The 16480-nt window shown below is 49.0% G+C and overlaps 1 protein-coding gene across 1 annotated transcript in view; it reads left to right on the top strand.

Moving 5' to 3' along the window:
* The window catches only part of MYH16 (myosin heavy chain 16), a 62728-nt gene that overhangs the window by 29399 nt on the left and 16849 nt on the right, over positions 1–16480 (top strand). The window contains exons 21-32 of the mRNA XM_081840165.1: positions 1296–1377; positions 3851–4024; positions 5567–5794; positions 6108–6212; positions 7384–7470; positions 8309–8454; positions 10280–10370; positions 10491–10547; positions 12272–12358; positions 12454–12699; positions 12807–12924; positions 15397–15524. Coding sequence (XP_081696291.1) covers positions 1296–1377; positions 3851–4024; positions 5567–5794; positions 6108–6212; positions 7384–7470; positions 8309–8454; positions 10280–10370; positions 10491–10547; positions 12272–12358; positions 12454–12699; positions 12807–12924; positions 15397–15524 — 1549 coding nt within the window. The remainder of the gene's footprint in view (positions 1–1295; positions 1378–3850; positions 4025–5566; positions 5795–6107; positions 6213–7383; positions 7471–8308; positions 8455–10279; positions 10371–10490; positions 10548–12271; positions 12359–12453; positions 12700–12806; positions 12925–15396; positions 15525–16480) is intronic.

Below are 16480 nucleotides of genomic sequence, written 5' to 3'. Positions count from 1 at the left end.
GCTAGCACAGTTCAATGTGGTGCCAGTGAAGGGGCTCTGTGAGCCAGGAAACCCCACCCCAGTTTAAATCAGGGGGTGGGGAACCCCCAGTTTAAACTGGGAGATGGGGAACCCCCAAGCCTGCAGGCCTAATTGTGCTTGGCAAGGGTCCTAATTAGGTCTGGCAAAGCCATTGCCCTCCAACACACATACCCCTGCCTCTGGCTGGATGCAGAGAAATGTTGGGGGCTCCAGCTGGGGAACCCCCAAGGGAAGAAGGCTCAGAGCCCAGGGATTGATGGTGGGACGTTGATGAGCAGTCAGAGGCAGAAGAGGGAGCAGGAGGTGTCGGAAGCTGAAGAGGTAACAGGGTTTAGTGAGTAGGAAGAGGCTGGGACAGAGAGCAGTCCAGAGTCAGAAGCAGAAGCTGGAGAGGCTGGGGGGGGGGGCAAGAGGCAGAGTTGAGATGGCTGTTGAAGAAGGCAATGGGTCTCCCCCTCCTGCTCGTACAAATGGCCCTCCTGCCTGGTCTCCCAGGACCAGAAGAGGTATGCAGAGGGCAGAGCAGAGACAGACTTTTGGCAGAGTCTCAGAATGCTTGGGAAAGACCCAGGGGAGTAGGCGTCATAGGGAGCGGTGGGAAGGAGGGGACCTTCAGTCCTCGCAGTTGCCTCATTGGGGCAAGACCTACCGGGAAGGGTTGCTGTTCTCACTAGGCCTAGTCTCCTGAGTTTTGTTTCTTTGAAGAAAGAGTTAATGTCACTGACGCCATGTGAGTTATCACTGACCTACAACTGGCCCCTGCTTCAGGCACTGTCCCATATGTCAGTGGTTCTCAACCTGTGGGTCCCCAGATGTTGTTGGACTACAACTCCCATCATTCCTAGCCAGCATGACCAATAGCCAGGGATGATGGGAGTTGTAGTCCAACAACATCTGGGGACCCACAGGTTGAGAACCACTGCCATAGATGATGGCAGGTAAAGAAGTGGCTTATCTCAGCATCACTAGGGAGTTCCCCACTAATGTGCTGCTGTCAGCAGCGATCAGCTGATAGGTACTGTGAGCAGCCCCTGTATAGGCCAGCACCAATCAGCTGATTGGCACTGATGGGCACTGAGAGGGAGTCCCTTTGAGGTTGCCTGTGATGGTGTCAGGTGATGGACAGGTGGGTGGCTCCGCCCATCTAATAATGTAGTCCCCTTGTAGGTGGGGGGTGGTAAGAATCTGCTGGTTGGGTTAAATCAAGGGGCAGGGAACTTAGGTCCCTCCAGGGGATGATGGACTCAGCAACTGGTTTTTCCTTTCCATTTCAGGCTGGGCCTGATGCTTATCCAGAGGAATGTGCGCAAGTTCTTGCAGATGCGGTACTGGGGCTGGTGGAAGCTGTATAACAAGGTGAGGCCAAGCAACCCAGCTCAGCATTGTGGGTCCAAGAGGGAAGGAGCTGGCTTGGTGACCAGGGCAATTCTGGAGAACAAGGAAACAGGAGGAGAATTTATCAGCCCCTTTGTTTGATGCTAAGGAGTCCCATTGTGGGTTTCGGTTAATTATTGACAAGGCAAAAGGGAAGGAGCCGTTTCCCATCTGAAGGAACGCCCTGAAAAGAAGCTGGGGTTTTGCAGTACAACACGGGAGGGAGCCATGTGAAGTGCAAAATGTATTTTTTTAAAAAAATATATTTGCACTGCTTCATGAAAATGCCTTAGAGATATATTTCTATTAAGCAGTTAATAAATTTCTTACCGTATTTTTCGCTCTATAAGACGGACCAGACCACAAGACGCACCTAGTTTTTGCAGGAGGAAAACAAGAAAAAAAATATTCTGAATCTCAGAAGCCAGAACAGCAAGAGGGATCGCTGCGCAGTGAAAGCAGCAATCCCTCTTGCTGTTCTGGCTTCTGGGATAGCTGTGCAGCCTGCATTCGCTCCATAAGACGCGCACACATTTCCCTTTACTTTTTAGGAGGGAAAAAGTGAGTCTTATAGAGCAAAAATATGGTAATTAACCAAAATAAGAGGTTTCCTTTTGTTCGTTTCTATATTTAAAAATGAACAAGTACGTGGTTTTTCAGCAGAGAGACCCCAAAGCAGCTCACCATAAGTAGTTAAAATCCAACCTGAAAAACCCAGAATGGCTTAGATCCAGAGATCCTGTGAGCAAAATGCTGGTGGAATTGGAAGGAAGGCTATTCCCTGCCCCCCCCCTTAATTCCCCCCCTGCGCTGTAGTGTCATATTGAGGAAGATTCTTGTTATCTCGAGGAGCTTGGGATGGTGCCCACTGTTTGCTGCTCACATGCCCCCATAATACTTAGAAATCCTGCATGTCTGGGCCTTTAAGTGACTCATTCTGTTTATGCCATAACCTCGTAGTTTCTCACGCCTTGTTCTATTGAGTTGGCACTGTGTGAGGATGTTAATCTTTTAAGATAAGGCTGGAATAAAGCACCTGGAATAAGGGAGTTATTTCTGTTAACTTCCTGCCAATATTGGTTAGTCTTTCACCCTGGTGGGCAATGGATGTGCTATCCAGACACCAGTGTTGGAATGGATGTACAGTATAGTGTTGCAAGAATTTATGTATAGGTTGGGGGGGGTTGCCCCTCCAGCAGATATCATGCACATGCAGCCCACTACCAAAATCAGCACAATCACTTTTGTGACTTCTGTGATTTGTCCCCACAAACATTTCATCACAGTTTCTTCCTATCTATTCAAAGGGCCTTTGCTGCCCGATACCAAATTTAACAATTCACTGATAGATGTATCTATGTACTGGCTCACTGGGAAAACTTCAGAAATTCATATAGACATGTGAGCTCAGCTCCTCAGCAGCCCCTCTGCCTGAGTGATAATCCCTGGCATCCTGACACCTGAGTGCCAGACAGGTAGCCATTCCAGAAATAACAAACCCAGTTGAAGACAAAAGGGTGTGATTAACTTGGCTGGGAAACAGGGAAATGTAAATATCTCTTTTGTTACACTTGATGGGTGTTTGGTGGAGGGCAAGGAGAACCATGGGGCATGGGTCCAGGATGCTCAGATTACTGCCACTAGACCTCCCCTTTCATGATGTACCCATGATGTATTAGTGATGTAGTTGGGGGGGATGTAAAATGGGGATTAGCAGCTAATAAAAGTTTGGGTTCTCTTTTGTTTGGGGCTTCCATCTTGTTCCACCTTGTGGCAGGTGGGAGTCCTGTCGCAACAGTTTTCAATAAAGACCAAGCCTATGGCTGCTGTTTTGCTCTGGTATTCCTGGCTGGTGTCCTTGTTTTTTTGTCCAAGGGAGCCCTCAGATTTCTCCGTTAACAGTAGAAGCCCCCAAAACGTATTTGTTAGGGAGAACTGCTGCACAGGCTGGACCTCGGAAGTTCTGTGCACTAGTTATTCCTCCAATACCATCTTCAGGCTTCACACCTGTTGTTGACAAAGTCCCCAGAAACCAAAGACTGAATAAGAGAATAACAGTGCTTTGTAGCTTCTTTGGGCTATTTAATAAAATATTTAGCCTTCATCTGAATGTTCATTGTGTTCCAAATCATAAAAAATAAATGCCTCTTTGGCAATGCCTACATCTCTCTCACATCTGTTCCAGAAGATCCCATGGAACAAAGTAGGAGGTGATGTTGGTTAGGGGAGGAACTGGCAAAGTTCACCTCTCTCTCCCCCCCCCCCCATCAGAAGGACCCTCCGCTGGATAAAAGATCCTTCTGCAATGGGAAGGAACTTTACCGTTTGTGGAAATGCAAGCCTGGATCTAATAGTTTTGATTTCCTGAGTTATTATGGCAAGGCAGGGATGGGCAACCTGCCTGCCCCCCTCCCCCCAATGCTCACTTTGTGGCCCCGGGTCCCCTTCCCTATAGGTCAAACCTCTGCTGAATGTGGCCCGGCAAGAGGAGGAGATGAAAGCAAAGGAAGAGGAGCTAAGGAGCGCCATGTCCAAGACGCAGGAGCTGATGGACCGGGTCAAAGAGCTGGAAGAAAAGACAAACACCCTCAGCCAGGAGAAGAATGACTTGACCATCCAGCTGCAGGCCGTGAGTCACCAAAACACTTTGCAGGGCAGGGGTGAGAAAGCTCTGGCTCGTGGGACCAACACAGCCCCCGGGCCTCTCTAGCTGGCCCTTGGAACTCTTCCTGGGCCACGCCTCCAATCTGTCTCACATCACATCCTCATTTAGTGTTTTTGCTTGGCTGGAACATGTCTTTTGTACTCAAGTAATAACATTACTAGGGACACGGGTGGCACTGTGGGTTAAACCACAGAGCCTAGGACTTGCCGATCAGAAGGTCAGCAGTTCGAATCCCCGTGACGGGGTGAGCTCCCGTTGCTCGGTCCCTGCTCCTGCCAACCTAGCAGTTTGAAAGCATGTCAAAGTGTAAGTAGATAAATAGGTACCACTCTGGCGGGAAGGTAAACGGTGTTTCCATGCGCTGCTCTGGTTTCTCCAGAAGCGGCTTAGTCATGCTGGCCACATGACCCAGAAGCTGTACGCCGGCTCCCTCAGCCAATAAAGCGAGATGAGCGCCGCAACCCCAGAGTCGGTGACAAATGGACATAATGGTCAGGGATCCCTTTACCTTTAAGGTAGTCTCTATGGGAGTATATTGTATTTACTTATGGGGTATCAGAGTTTTTAGGGGGCTAACCAGGCTGGGATAGATGAGATAGCAGGCTTGTTGGTTTCTGAATGTCTGATGTAGATTTTCAATTTGGTTGTTCTTTATGGGACAATGACAATAAAGTTTATCGTATCATGATAAAAATGTTTTCGCCCCGGGTACCACCTGGCCTTGCTACGCCTCTGCTCCAGCTGTGGTGGCACTGCAGAGCCATCATGGCTGGTAACCACTGATAGCCCTCTCCTTCGTGAATTTATTTAAATCCTCTTTTAAAGCCGCCCAAATTGATGACCGCCTCCTGTGGGAGTTGAACACTGTACCACGGGGAGTCCTTTCTTGGATCTGTCCTGAATCTTCCAACATTCAGCTTCAGATTCAGGTTTAAGGTGCAGGTTTAGACCTTTAAAGCCCTACGCAGCCTAGGACCCACGTACTTACGGGACAGCCTCTCCTGGTATGCCCCATGGAGGTAGTTAGATTGGTCTCAACTAGGGCCAGGGCCTTTTCAGTACTGGCCCCAACTTGGTGGAATGTGCTGTCACAAGAGACCAGGGCCCTGCGGGACTTGACATCTTTCCACAGGGCCTGCAAGACAGAGCTGTTCCGCCTGGCCTTTGGTTTGGGCTCAGTCTGACCCTTATGTTTTCCTTCCCCTTACGGTTTTGATCCATGGGCTACTTTTAAAATGAGGCTGCATTTTAAATTGCATTTTAACCTGTATTTTAAATTGTTTTGTTGTTGCCCCCCCCCCATTATGTTTTTATTGTACTTTTGCTGGTGTTAGCTGCCCTGAGCCCAGCTCTGGCCGGGGAAGGTGGGGTATAAATAACAACAACAACAACAACAACAATTATTATTATTATTATTATTATTATTATTATTATTATTAGAGGGATGTGGCAGTAGCACCTGGGAAGGACTGGTCCTTGGGTCACTGTTTGCCTGTCCCCTTTCAGGAGCAAGAGAATCTGATGGATGCTGAGGAACGCCTGACCCAAATGATGAAATCCAAGATGGACCTGGAGAGTCAGGTCTCAGATATGAAAGAACGCTTGGAGGAGGAGGAAGGTGCAGCTGCGTCCCTGGGCGCCAACAAGCGCAAACTGGAGGGAGAGCTCAATGATCTCAAGATGGACCTTGAGGGCCTAGAAACCACCCTCGCCAAGACAGAGAAAGAGAAACAGGTAAGTCTTCCTTGAACCTGGCGCCAAGCGGGAAATCTATTTTGGACATCCTTTCTCGATGCAGACTCTTGGGTTGCTATTGGGTTGGAGGGAACCTGTGGCTTTTCAACAGTTCATAACTTCTGCTTGAAACATCCAAAGAAGGAGAGTGGATAAGGTTCAGTGCCAGAGATTTGAGTTTTGATCTTGTGGGATCCTGATAAAATGGCAGGTTCCCTCTTTCGGTTGGCACCTGGTCTTGGATTTTGCAATGAATTAAACAAGCTGAGTCGTGGTTGGGCCTACATTAATAGGCCTCCCTTCTCCCCTCCAGGCTTTGGACCACAGAGTCAGGACCCTGACCACGGACCTTTCGGCACGGGAAGACGCTGTCACCAAACTCCAGAAGGAGAAGCGGGCTCTGGAGGAGTTGCACCAGGTAAGAAAGCCCAGTCGCAAGCTGTACCATAAAGACAAAACAGAAAAAGATAAATATTTATAGGCTAAACAAAACAAATTCCTTCCAGTAGCACCTTAAAGACCAACTAAGTCAGTTCTTGGTATGAGCTTTCGTGTGCATGCACACGAAAGCTCATACCAAGAACTGACTTAGTTGGTCTTTAAGGTGCTACTGGAAGGAATTTGTTTTGTTTTGACTATGGCAGACCAACACGGCTACCTATCTGTATTTATAGGCTGTGTTTCTGAGGAAATCTCTCTCAGGGGACCTTGTGCCACATCTGCATTATACATTTAAAGCACTGCTGTACCACGTCAACAGGCATGGCTTCCTGCAAAGAATTCTGGGAAGTGTAGTTTGTTGCAGGTGTTTATTAGGAACAATTGTCACTTAAAATGCAGGTGAATTTTCCTGATATTATTATTATTATTATTATTATTATTATTATTATTATTATATAATGAAACTGCAAATTGCTGCAGAAATGTGGGAACTGAATTCAAGATTGGAAAAATGAGCAACTGAGAGAAATGAAAGGGACCAATTTGCCCCACCCTACCAGGGACATGGGTGGCGCTGTGGGTTAAACCACAGAGCCTAGGATTTGCCGATCAGAAGGTTGGCGGTTCGAATCCCCGCGATGGGGTGAGCTCCCGTTGCTTGGTCCCTGCTCCTGCCAACCTAGCAGTTCAAAAGCACGTCAAAGTGCAAGTAGATAAATAGGTACCACTCTGGCGGGAAGGTAAACGGCGTTTCCGTGCGCTGCTCTGGTTCGCCAGAAGCAGCTTAGTCATGCTGGCCACATGACCCGGAAGCTGTACGCCGGCTCCCTCAGCCAATAAAGTGAGATGAGCGCTGCAACCCCAGAGTCGGCGATGACTGGACCTAATGGTCAGGGGTCCCTTTACCTTTTACCAGGAAGGGAAGAGAGTGTGAATCCCCATCAGGATGCTGCCAACTCCTGTGCTGTGTCTATTGCTGTGTGTGTGTGTGTGTGTGTGTGTGTGTGACTTCTGTCAACATTTCGAGAGCCAGATTCTTGGATGGCCAGATCAGATCAGATGGCCTGATCTCAAAGAGGAACACCCCTGGCTTCTCTTTAGTTCCCTTTGGCCATGACAAGTTTCCCTTGTTCTCTGTCTCTCCTTAGAAAACTCTGGATGACCTTCAGGCTGAGGAGGACAAAGTGAATCATCTCACCAAAAACAACAGCAAACTTAGCACCCAGATACATGAGGTCAGTACCAATTGGACGACGGGGGTGCTGTCTTGATCTGCCATTGGGCTACGGCACTTGTCATGCAAATAACGCCTCAAGATTCTACACTGTCCCGCCCTATGCACAGTGGGTATGTGACTAGAAACCATGTGGCATTAGCTAAAGTGCAGACGTGTGTGTGTGCATGCAGAGGGAGGGGTCTGTGACCTCCAGGAGCCCCAATAACATATAGTAGATTCAGGGCAAGCAAAAGAGATTGTTCTGCCCTCTTCATTCTTCTTCATGTTCTGAGAGACCGTTGAAGGCAGAGAAAGCTGGTCACAGCAGGAGGGGGAGACTCCCTGGCTTCTTTAGCAATCTGGCTCATCTCTGCCTCTTGGCCCCCTCTCCTCTCCTCTTCAGCCTCTGCTTCTGCCTCTCCTTCTGGACTGCTCTCTGCCACAGACTCTCCCTGCTCACCAAACCCTTGGCCTCTTCAGCTTCCGACACCTCCTTTTCCCAGGCTTCTCTCTCTTCTCCCTCTGACCACTCCTTGTCGTCCCACCACCAGTCCCTGGGCTCTGAGCCCTTGGGGTTTCCCCAGCTGGTTCCTCCCACCATCACTCTGCATCCAGCTGGTCCATGACACTGGCCCACACGGTCCCCCTGGGAGCTTCAGGGCTGAGTGAAGGTTTGGACCCTCATCTCCCAAGGTCCTAGTTTGGCACTTCACTACCCCACACTGCCTCCCCATGGTGTGTCTCCTTTCCGTTGCGCCAAAGGAGTGCCATATGTTCCACCTCAGTGGTTACTTCCCATCATCCTCTTTGCTTTGCTTCCCTTTGTAATTCGCTTTTGGGTTGATTTCTTCAACCAGCTGGAGGACAACTGGGAGCAGGAGAAGAAGATTCGTGCTGAGGTGGAGAAGGCCCGCCGCAAGGCTGAGGGCGACTTGAAGATGACCATTGAGAACCTCAACGAGATGGAAAGGGCAAAGCTTGATTTGGAGGAGGTGGTCAAGAAGTGAGTGAGGGGGTGGATTAGGCATGCAACACTGCAAGGAAGGCAGTTGGGAATTAAAGTAGGAGTGAACTGTGGGTTGGCCAGCAGAGAAACTAACAACAACAATAACAACAACAACAACAACAACAATATTTATACCCTCCCTTTGGCTGGGTTTCCCCAGCCACTCTGCGCACCTTCCAACAGAATACAGTAGTACCTCGGATTAAGTACTTAATTCATTCTGGAGGTCTGTTCTTAACTTGAAACTGTTCTTAACCTGAAGCACCACTTTAGCTAATGGAACCTTCTGCTGCTGCCGTGCCGCCAGAGCACAATTTCTGTTCTCATCCTGAAGCAAAGTTCTTAACCCAAGGTACTATTTCTGGGTTGGCAGAGTCTATAACCTGAAGCGTCTGTAACCTGAAGCGTATGTAACCCGAGGTACCACTGTATTAAAAACACAATAAAACATAAAACATTAAAACTTCCCTAAACAGGGGATGTCTTCTAAAAGTCAGATAGTTGTTTATTTCCTTGACATCTGATAGGAGGGCATTCCATAAGGCAGGTGCCACCACCGAGAAGGCCCTCTGTCTGGTTCCCTGTAACCTCACTTCTTGCAGGGAGGGAACCACCAGAAGGCCCTCGGAGCTGGACCTCAGTGTCCGGGCTGAACGATGGGGGTGGAGACGCTCCTTCAGGTATACTGGGCCGAGGCCGTTTATGGCTACTCATATATCTGGGGCAGCCAACATGGTAACATCCAGGTGTTGTTAAACTCCAATTCCCACCTCCCTTAACTATTAGTCATGCAGGGGCTGATGGGAATCTAAGTCTGACAACATCTGGAGGGAAGACACATTCAATATATCACCAAGATGTACTAAGAAAAAGTTGAAGGCACTAAAAACTGTTGCCTTACTAATTTTTCTTAGACTCCAACTCCCATAATCCCTGGGGTTTGTGGCAATTGAAGTCCAACCACACCTGGAGGGCCACAGCTTGCTAACGGCTTGTTACACAGATGTCTCCTAGCAAATAAGTATAAATACATTATAATATTAATTTGAGAAACGCAAACCTGAATGCACATCAAGATGTACAAAAGAACACCTCGCTGTATCAGTGACAGGAAGGTTTGGCAAGTACCCTAACAGCAAAAAAAGAGAGCATCATCTTAGTCCTGGAAGAATAATAGAATTGCAGAGTTGGAAGGGACCACAACGGTCATCTAGTCCAACCCCCTGCAGTGCTGGAATCTTCTGCCCAACGTGGGGCTCAAACCCACAACCCTGACATTAAGAGTCTCCTGCTCTACTGACTGAGCTAAGGTAAGCTTTTTCCTGGCAGTGAAAAGATATCCGTGAAGGTGCCAGGCGGACCTTCCTGGGGAGAGTGTCCCACAGACAGGGAGCCACAACAGAGAAGGCCCTCTCCCTTGCCATGTATCTGGAATAGGGAAGTTGTTGCCTTCCAGATATTGTTACTTGGATCGTGTCCAAGGCTGATGGGAGTTGGAGGCAAACAATATCTGCAGAGCCACAGGTCCCCTGTCCCAGGTATACATGGCCAAGGTGATAGGATTCCTTCTGTTTGAAGAATTTGGATTTGATATCCCGCTTTATCACTACCCTAGGGAGTCTTAAAGCTGCTAACAATCTCCTTTTCCCTTTCTCCCCCATAACAAACACTCTGTGAGGTGAGTGGGGCTGAGAGACTTCAGAGAAGTGTGACTGGCCCAAGGTCACCCAGCAGCTGCATGTGGAGGAGCGGGGAAGCGAACCTGGTTCACCAGATTACGAGTCCACTGCTCTTAACCACTACACCACCTCTTCCCTTGCAGGCGAGACATGGAAATCAACTCTATCACCGGCAAAGTGGAAGATGAGCAGTCCCTGAACTCCACACTCCAGAGGAAATTGAAGGAGCATCAGGTAGAAGAGAAAGAGGCTGAGGGATTCAGAAAGAACAGCCTTCTTTGGTAGCTTTTCTGCTTTTACTCTTTGCCTAAATACTTCTTCAAGCCTCATGATCCTCGCATGTCTTTCTCATAGGCCCGGATTGAAGAGCTGGAGGAAGAACTTGAAGCAGAACGTTCCATAAGGGCAAAGGTAACTTTTTTAACCCCCTTTTCAACAGCCCATTGCATGACTCAGTTGTGCACACTGTTGTTAAGAGCTTCAACACTTGCCCTCACAACAAGCCTGTAAGGTAGGCCGTTGCAATCTCCATTTTACAGGCTGGGCAGAAGCTAGATAGTAATCTAAAGGCCTCCAGGGAGTTCACAGGACAACTGGGATCTGAGCCCAAATCTCCTGAGCCCGACATTCAATCCAGCAGATTGCACTGGGTCTCATTTAGTGTAATTGCAATCAGGTACAGTGGTACCTCGGGTTACATACGCTTCAGGTTACATACGCTTCAGGTTACAGACTCCGCTAACCCAGAAATAGTACCTCGGGTTAAGAACTTTGCTTCAGGATGAGAACAGAAATTGTGCTCCGGCGGCGCGGCAGCAGCAGGAGGCCCCATTAGCTAAAGTGGTGCTTCAGGTTAAGAACAGTTTCAGGTTAAGAACAGACCTCTGGAACGAATTAAGTACTTAACCCAAGGTACCACTGTACTTGTAAAAACAACAAAAGAAGAAGAAGTTTCAAATGGGCAACTCTGGAAGAGTTTTGTTTGAAATCAGCTAAAGAGGATATATCAGCCCACTAAAGATGCCCAGGTGGGGCAATGTAGAGTTTAATATTTTCAGAATTATAGAGAGCAACTCCGAGGATCATCTGGTCCAATGCTGGAATCTCAACTAAAGAATCCATGGCAGATGGCCATCCAAATCTCTGCTTAAAAACCTCCAAGGAAGGAGAGGCCACTACCTCCTGAAGAAGCCCATTCCACTGCCAAACAGCTCTTACTTCAGAAAGTTATTCCTGATGTTTAGTCGAAATCTCCTTTCTTGTTACTTGAAGCCATTGGTTTAGGTCCTACTCTCCAGAGCAGGGAAAAACAAACTTGCTCCATCTTCATATATTTGAAGGTGGCTCTTATATCTCTTTTCTGTCTCATCTTGTCCAGGCTAAACATACCAAGCTACCAAGCTTCTTCTACTGTTCCTCTTAAGGCTTCGTTTCTAGACCCTTGATCATCTTACTTGCCCTCCTCTGCACACGTTCCAGCTTGTCAATATCCTTTAATTGTGGCACCCAGATGGGGGCTTAGTTTGTCCTTTTAATTGATGCATTAGTTAGTATGTTTACTATTACAGTGGACCCTCCAGATACAAACTTAATTTGTTCCAGGGGTCCATTCGCACCCCAAAAATCACATAAATAGAGGTGCGCTTCTGCGCATGTGCGTGGGGCGAAACCCGGAAGTATACACTTCCGGGTTTGCCATGGCCGTAACCCGAAGATTCCATATCCAGAGGGACACGTAAGTAGAGGTATGACTGTATTATTATTATTTTTATTATTATTTTTACAGTGGTACCTCTGGATATGAACGGGATCCGTTCCGGAGCCCTGTTCACATGCTGAAGCGAACGCAACCCGCATCTGTGTGTCGCGATTCGCCACTTCCGCGCATGCGTGTGATGTCATTTTGACCGTCTGTGCATGCGCGAGTGGCGAAATCCAGAAGTAATGCGTTCCATTACTTCTGGGTTACCGCGGAGCGCTACCCGAAAGTGCTCAACCTGAAGCGACTTCAACCCGAGGTGTGACTGTATTCCTAACTACACTAAGCTGTCCAGGGGTCATCAATGCATGTTGCAGGTAGAAAAGCAAATGAACAAACCAGTATTAAGATGTGTTCTTTCCCAAACTTCCTTCAGGTTGAGAAGCAGCGCAGCGACATCTCCCGGGAACTGGAAGAGCTCAGCGACAGGCTGGAAGAGGCTGGCGGGGCGACAACCTCTCAGGTATGCATGAGCCAAGATGGAGGAGCCATTCAACCCATTACGCAGATGAAAGGTCAGGGTGGTCACCCGCTCCCTCTATGTCTTCTTGCCTCCAGATTGAGCAGAACCGCAAGCGGGAGGCTGAGCTGCTGAAGCTCCGCCGGGAGCTGGAGGAGGCTGCCTTGCAGAGTGAGGCCACGGCTTCCACCCTCCGCAAGAAGCACACGGACGCCATGGCGGAGATGACCGAGCACCTTGAGAACCTGCAGAGGGTGAAGTCCAAGCTGGAGAAAGACAAGCAGGTCATGAAGGCCGAGATTGAAGACCTCAGCGCCAGCATGGAGACCATCCAGAAGTCCAAGGTAGGGTCCGTTTCTCCCCTTCGCAAAGACTTGGCTGCTCTTGGAAAGGTAAGAAGGATGTGAGCACCTCTTTGCTTTATATGCCATCCACTCCACGTCTTCTGCAGATGAATGCTGACGCTCATGTCCGCAAGCTGGAAGACAACCTCTCTGAAGCCAACGCAAGGCTGGCCGAGATGGAGAAGAACCAAGCGGAAATTAATGCGATCAGGAGCAGGCTCCAAGGTCAGGATCTTTCTGGACTGATTCGGTTGCCTGCAACGTTGCGTCCAACTCATTCTTGGGCTGGATCTATACTGATTGTAAAAACGCTTTTAAATTGTTATATACCGTATTTTTTGCTCTATAAGACTCACTTTTTCCCTCCTAAGAAGTAAGGGGAAATGTGTGTGCGTCTTATGGAGCGAATGCAGGCTGCGCAGCTATCCCAGAAGCCAGAACAGCGATGCTTTTGCTGCGCAGCGATCTCTCTTGCTGTTCTGGCTTCTGAGATTCAGAACATTTTTTTTTCTTGTTTTCCTCCAAAAACTAGGTGCATCTTGTGGTCTGGTGCGTCTTATAGAGCGAAAAATACAGTAGCTCTCAATGCAATTTTACATTACATTGCTCTACAGCACCCTCTGGTGTCACATGTTTGTAACACATTTATTACATTTTAACTGACCAGTCCAGGCTTCCTCAGCCTCAGCCCTCAAGATGTTTTGAGACTACAATTCCCATCATCCCTGCCCACTGGTCCTGCTAGCTAGGGATCATGGGAGTTGTAGGCCAAAAACATCTGGAGGGTTGAGTTTGAGGAAGCCTGGACTATTTAGTTAGTCTTTGGTTTTCATATGCTGCTTAGCACTGCAGCAGACCTTTCTCCTCTATCTCCCTCCCTATTCCTTCGTTCTCAGGCTTCTTACATGTCAGGTGTGGGGAAAGGCTGGCCCATTGGTCCGTTTCCCCCAAACCATGCCTTTCAAGTGATGTCAGGATTTAACCCTTGCTCATCAGCGGATGAACTGGAATAAAATCATGCTCAGTTTGTCAGCCTTCCAAGCAATCCCTTTCCTGATTCAGGAAGGGGTTTAATAGATATTCATAGAATCATAGACTTGGAAGGGAACACAAGTGTTATCTAGTCCTGCAATGCAGAAATATTTTGCCCAATGTGGGTCTTGAACTCACAACACTGAGATTGAGAGTCTCTTGCTCTACTGACTGAGCTGTCTCTAGGTTGTATGGAAACCTCTGCTATAAAGGAAAGCTTTCCCCGCTTTTGTTTTAACCGAGGATTCCAGTGCAACTCCCTTCTTGAATCAGGAGGCATTGGAATCTTGCTAAAATTGAAGGGCTTTCAAACAGCCCAGTGCTGTTCTCTGACCCTCTGGAAACCAGGGGCTGAAACACCAGCACAAAGCTGCTTAAAAGCCCTTTGCAAAAGGGCTTTAAAACAGCCCACAGCTGCTGTTGGAACCTCCAGAGGAGTGCAGGGCTGCTTGAAAGCTCTTTTGCTGGCTTTCATTCTTTTTTATGGGCTGTGCACACCTGTTCCTAGAAGGGAATTGGCTGGCACAGCCGACGCAGCAGGATTTAACCCCTGCTCAATCGCTGACAAGCAGGTGTTAAGGTCTGCTGTTTTGCGTGGCGAGTTCCCGCCTCCCCCCAGTAGGAATAAAGACACAAAACACCGTTATTTTAGGTTAATGGGCTAAAATTGGCCACAACTTTATTGGTTACAGGTGCTGGGCAGTATTGGCTTAGGCATTGGTCCTAGCCGACTATCCGGCTTCAGCCTGTTTGCTTGAAGAACCAGGAAGGGTTAAGCACCAGTAGGGGGAGTCCTGCTGATGCACATCAACTAGGAACTCCCCCGGGGTCACCGCTCGGGGGCGTGCCTTAGGCCCTCACCTCCATAGGCTTCGGAGAGGGCCACGCCCCCGGAATCCTTTATTGGGCTACCCTTCAATATTCGGGGGAGGTGATGGCGCTTCCTCCCTCCCTTCCATCTACATAACAATACCCATACCAATGCCTAACCGCCAATGCTGAGGAAGTTGTGATGATTTCCTACGAGGTAGGCGAAAAACCAAGTGGCTGGTGCCAATTTGCCAAGTGGGAAAATTCCTACCAGGCCTCTCAAGGGCGACCAACCGAGGTCCATAGCAAGGTCAGAAGGGAAACCAGGTGGGAAACCGGAGCAGCTGAGCGGCAAAAGAGGGAGATCCCCAGCTGCGCCTGTATTAAATAGGGCAGGCCACACCCCCTGGGCCAGCTGATTGGCTAGCCAGGGGATGACATGGCCGAGGATTCCCCGAATCGCGTGGAGGCTGAGAGCCAGCTCCCGCGCGTGTGTTGGGGGTGTGAAGCCCGCAACACCACCTCCTCCCTAGGTCGGAAGTGGCTTTGTTGTGTACACACATGTTCCCCTTTGGCACAGCCAAAACAAGCAAGCAAAATGTAGCGTCTTTCTCCCCTCGCCAACCCTGTGATTGACGTCTCTCCAAGCGTGGTGCTTGGGCCCAGCACTGCACTTAGGAACCCCAGAACAAAGGGGTCTGACAGGTGACCAGGACCACCCACCAGCCAGTCGTGTGACACCACACAACCATGTGACGTCAACCCGCCTGTCAAATTCGGCTCGTGAGGCAGAAAGATTCCCCGCCCCTATCGCAGACCCTTGAGCCTGGGCTTTCCCGCTACTTTCTGCTACAGCTGAGAACAGCGAGCTGAGTCGGGAGCACGAGGAGAGCCAGACGAGGCTGAACCAGATTCTCCGCGTCAAGACGTCCCTCACCTCCCAGGTGGACGACTTCAAGCGGCAGCTGGACGAAGAGTCCAAGGTAAAGATGGGTGAATAATTGTATTGAAAAACATGCATGCCTCATCCAGAACTGCTGACCAGCGCCCCCTTGGGATGAGCGGCAGAAGCGCAGCCTCTCAGTATAAGAACCTTCTGTCAGGAATGCTGCCCCATGTGGTGGACTCCATAACTGCAGCATGTTGGAGATCTCAGCTGGTTCGCTATTGTCCTTTATTCCTGCCTTAAAGGGTAGGTCCTTTGCCGCAGAGGGTGGCACTCTGGCTCTTCTCCAAGCAAACCCTCCAGCCCCATGTGGCAAGAAACGTCACTGCAATTTCGCAGTGTAGAACCTTCCAGACTGACTCCGCCCAGGCTGGCCATTGGCTCTTCCTGGGCAGGATGGAATATAAGAAGACTTCCTGCCTCAATGGCACTTTGTTTGAGCACCGATAATTATCTGAGCTGTGGCAGGCCTTGCGTTTCTGGGCTTGCTCTGTGGCCCTGATCCCTGTTTGGTTCTCCAGTCCAACCTTCTGGTTGACGTCCTAATTTTGATTGGTCTCATTTCCTGGCTCCTGACAGCTACCTCTGGCCCAGACCTGACATGTCTTAATAATTATCATGGACTACAATTTTCCCTTTAAAACAAAACAAAACAAAAGATTGCCAGTATGCTGCCAGTGTCAGCAATTTGCTTTTTCTCATAGCAGCGCATCACATGCAGCGTTCACTGAAAAGGAGGGTGCTTTGCATAGAATCATAAAATTGTAGAGTTGGAAGGGACCCTGAGGGTCATCTAGCTCAACCCTCTGCAATACATCAGCCTCATGTACTGAGTATCCATGGCAGGTGGCTATCCAACCTCTGCTTATAAACCTCCAATGAATGAGTGTCCACCACCTTCTGAGGGTGTCTAGCAGGATTGAGGGAGTCTAGCAACGAATGAAAGTCTACCACCATCTGAGGGAGTCTAGCAATGAATGAGAGTCCACCACC

Source organism: Podarcis erhardii (genome assembly GCF_964252035.2).
Source record: "Podarcis erhardii genome assembly, chromosome: 14".
NCBI classification, from domain to species: Eukaryota; Metazoa; Chordata; class Lepidosauria; order Squamata; family Lacertidae; genus Podarcis; species Podarcis erhardii.
Note: the sequence above shows the minus strand (reverse complement) of the source record. Positions and strands in the feature narration are given on the sequence as shown.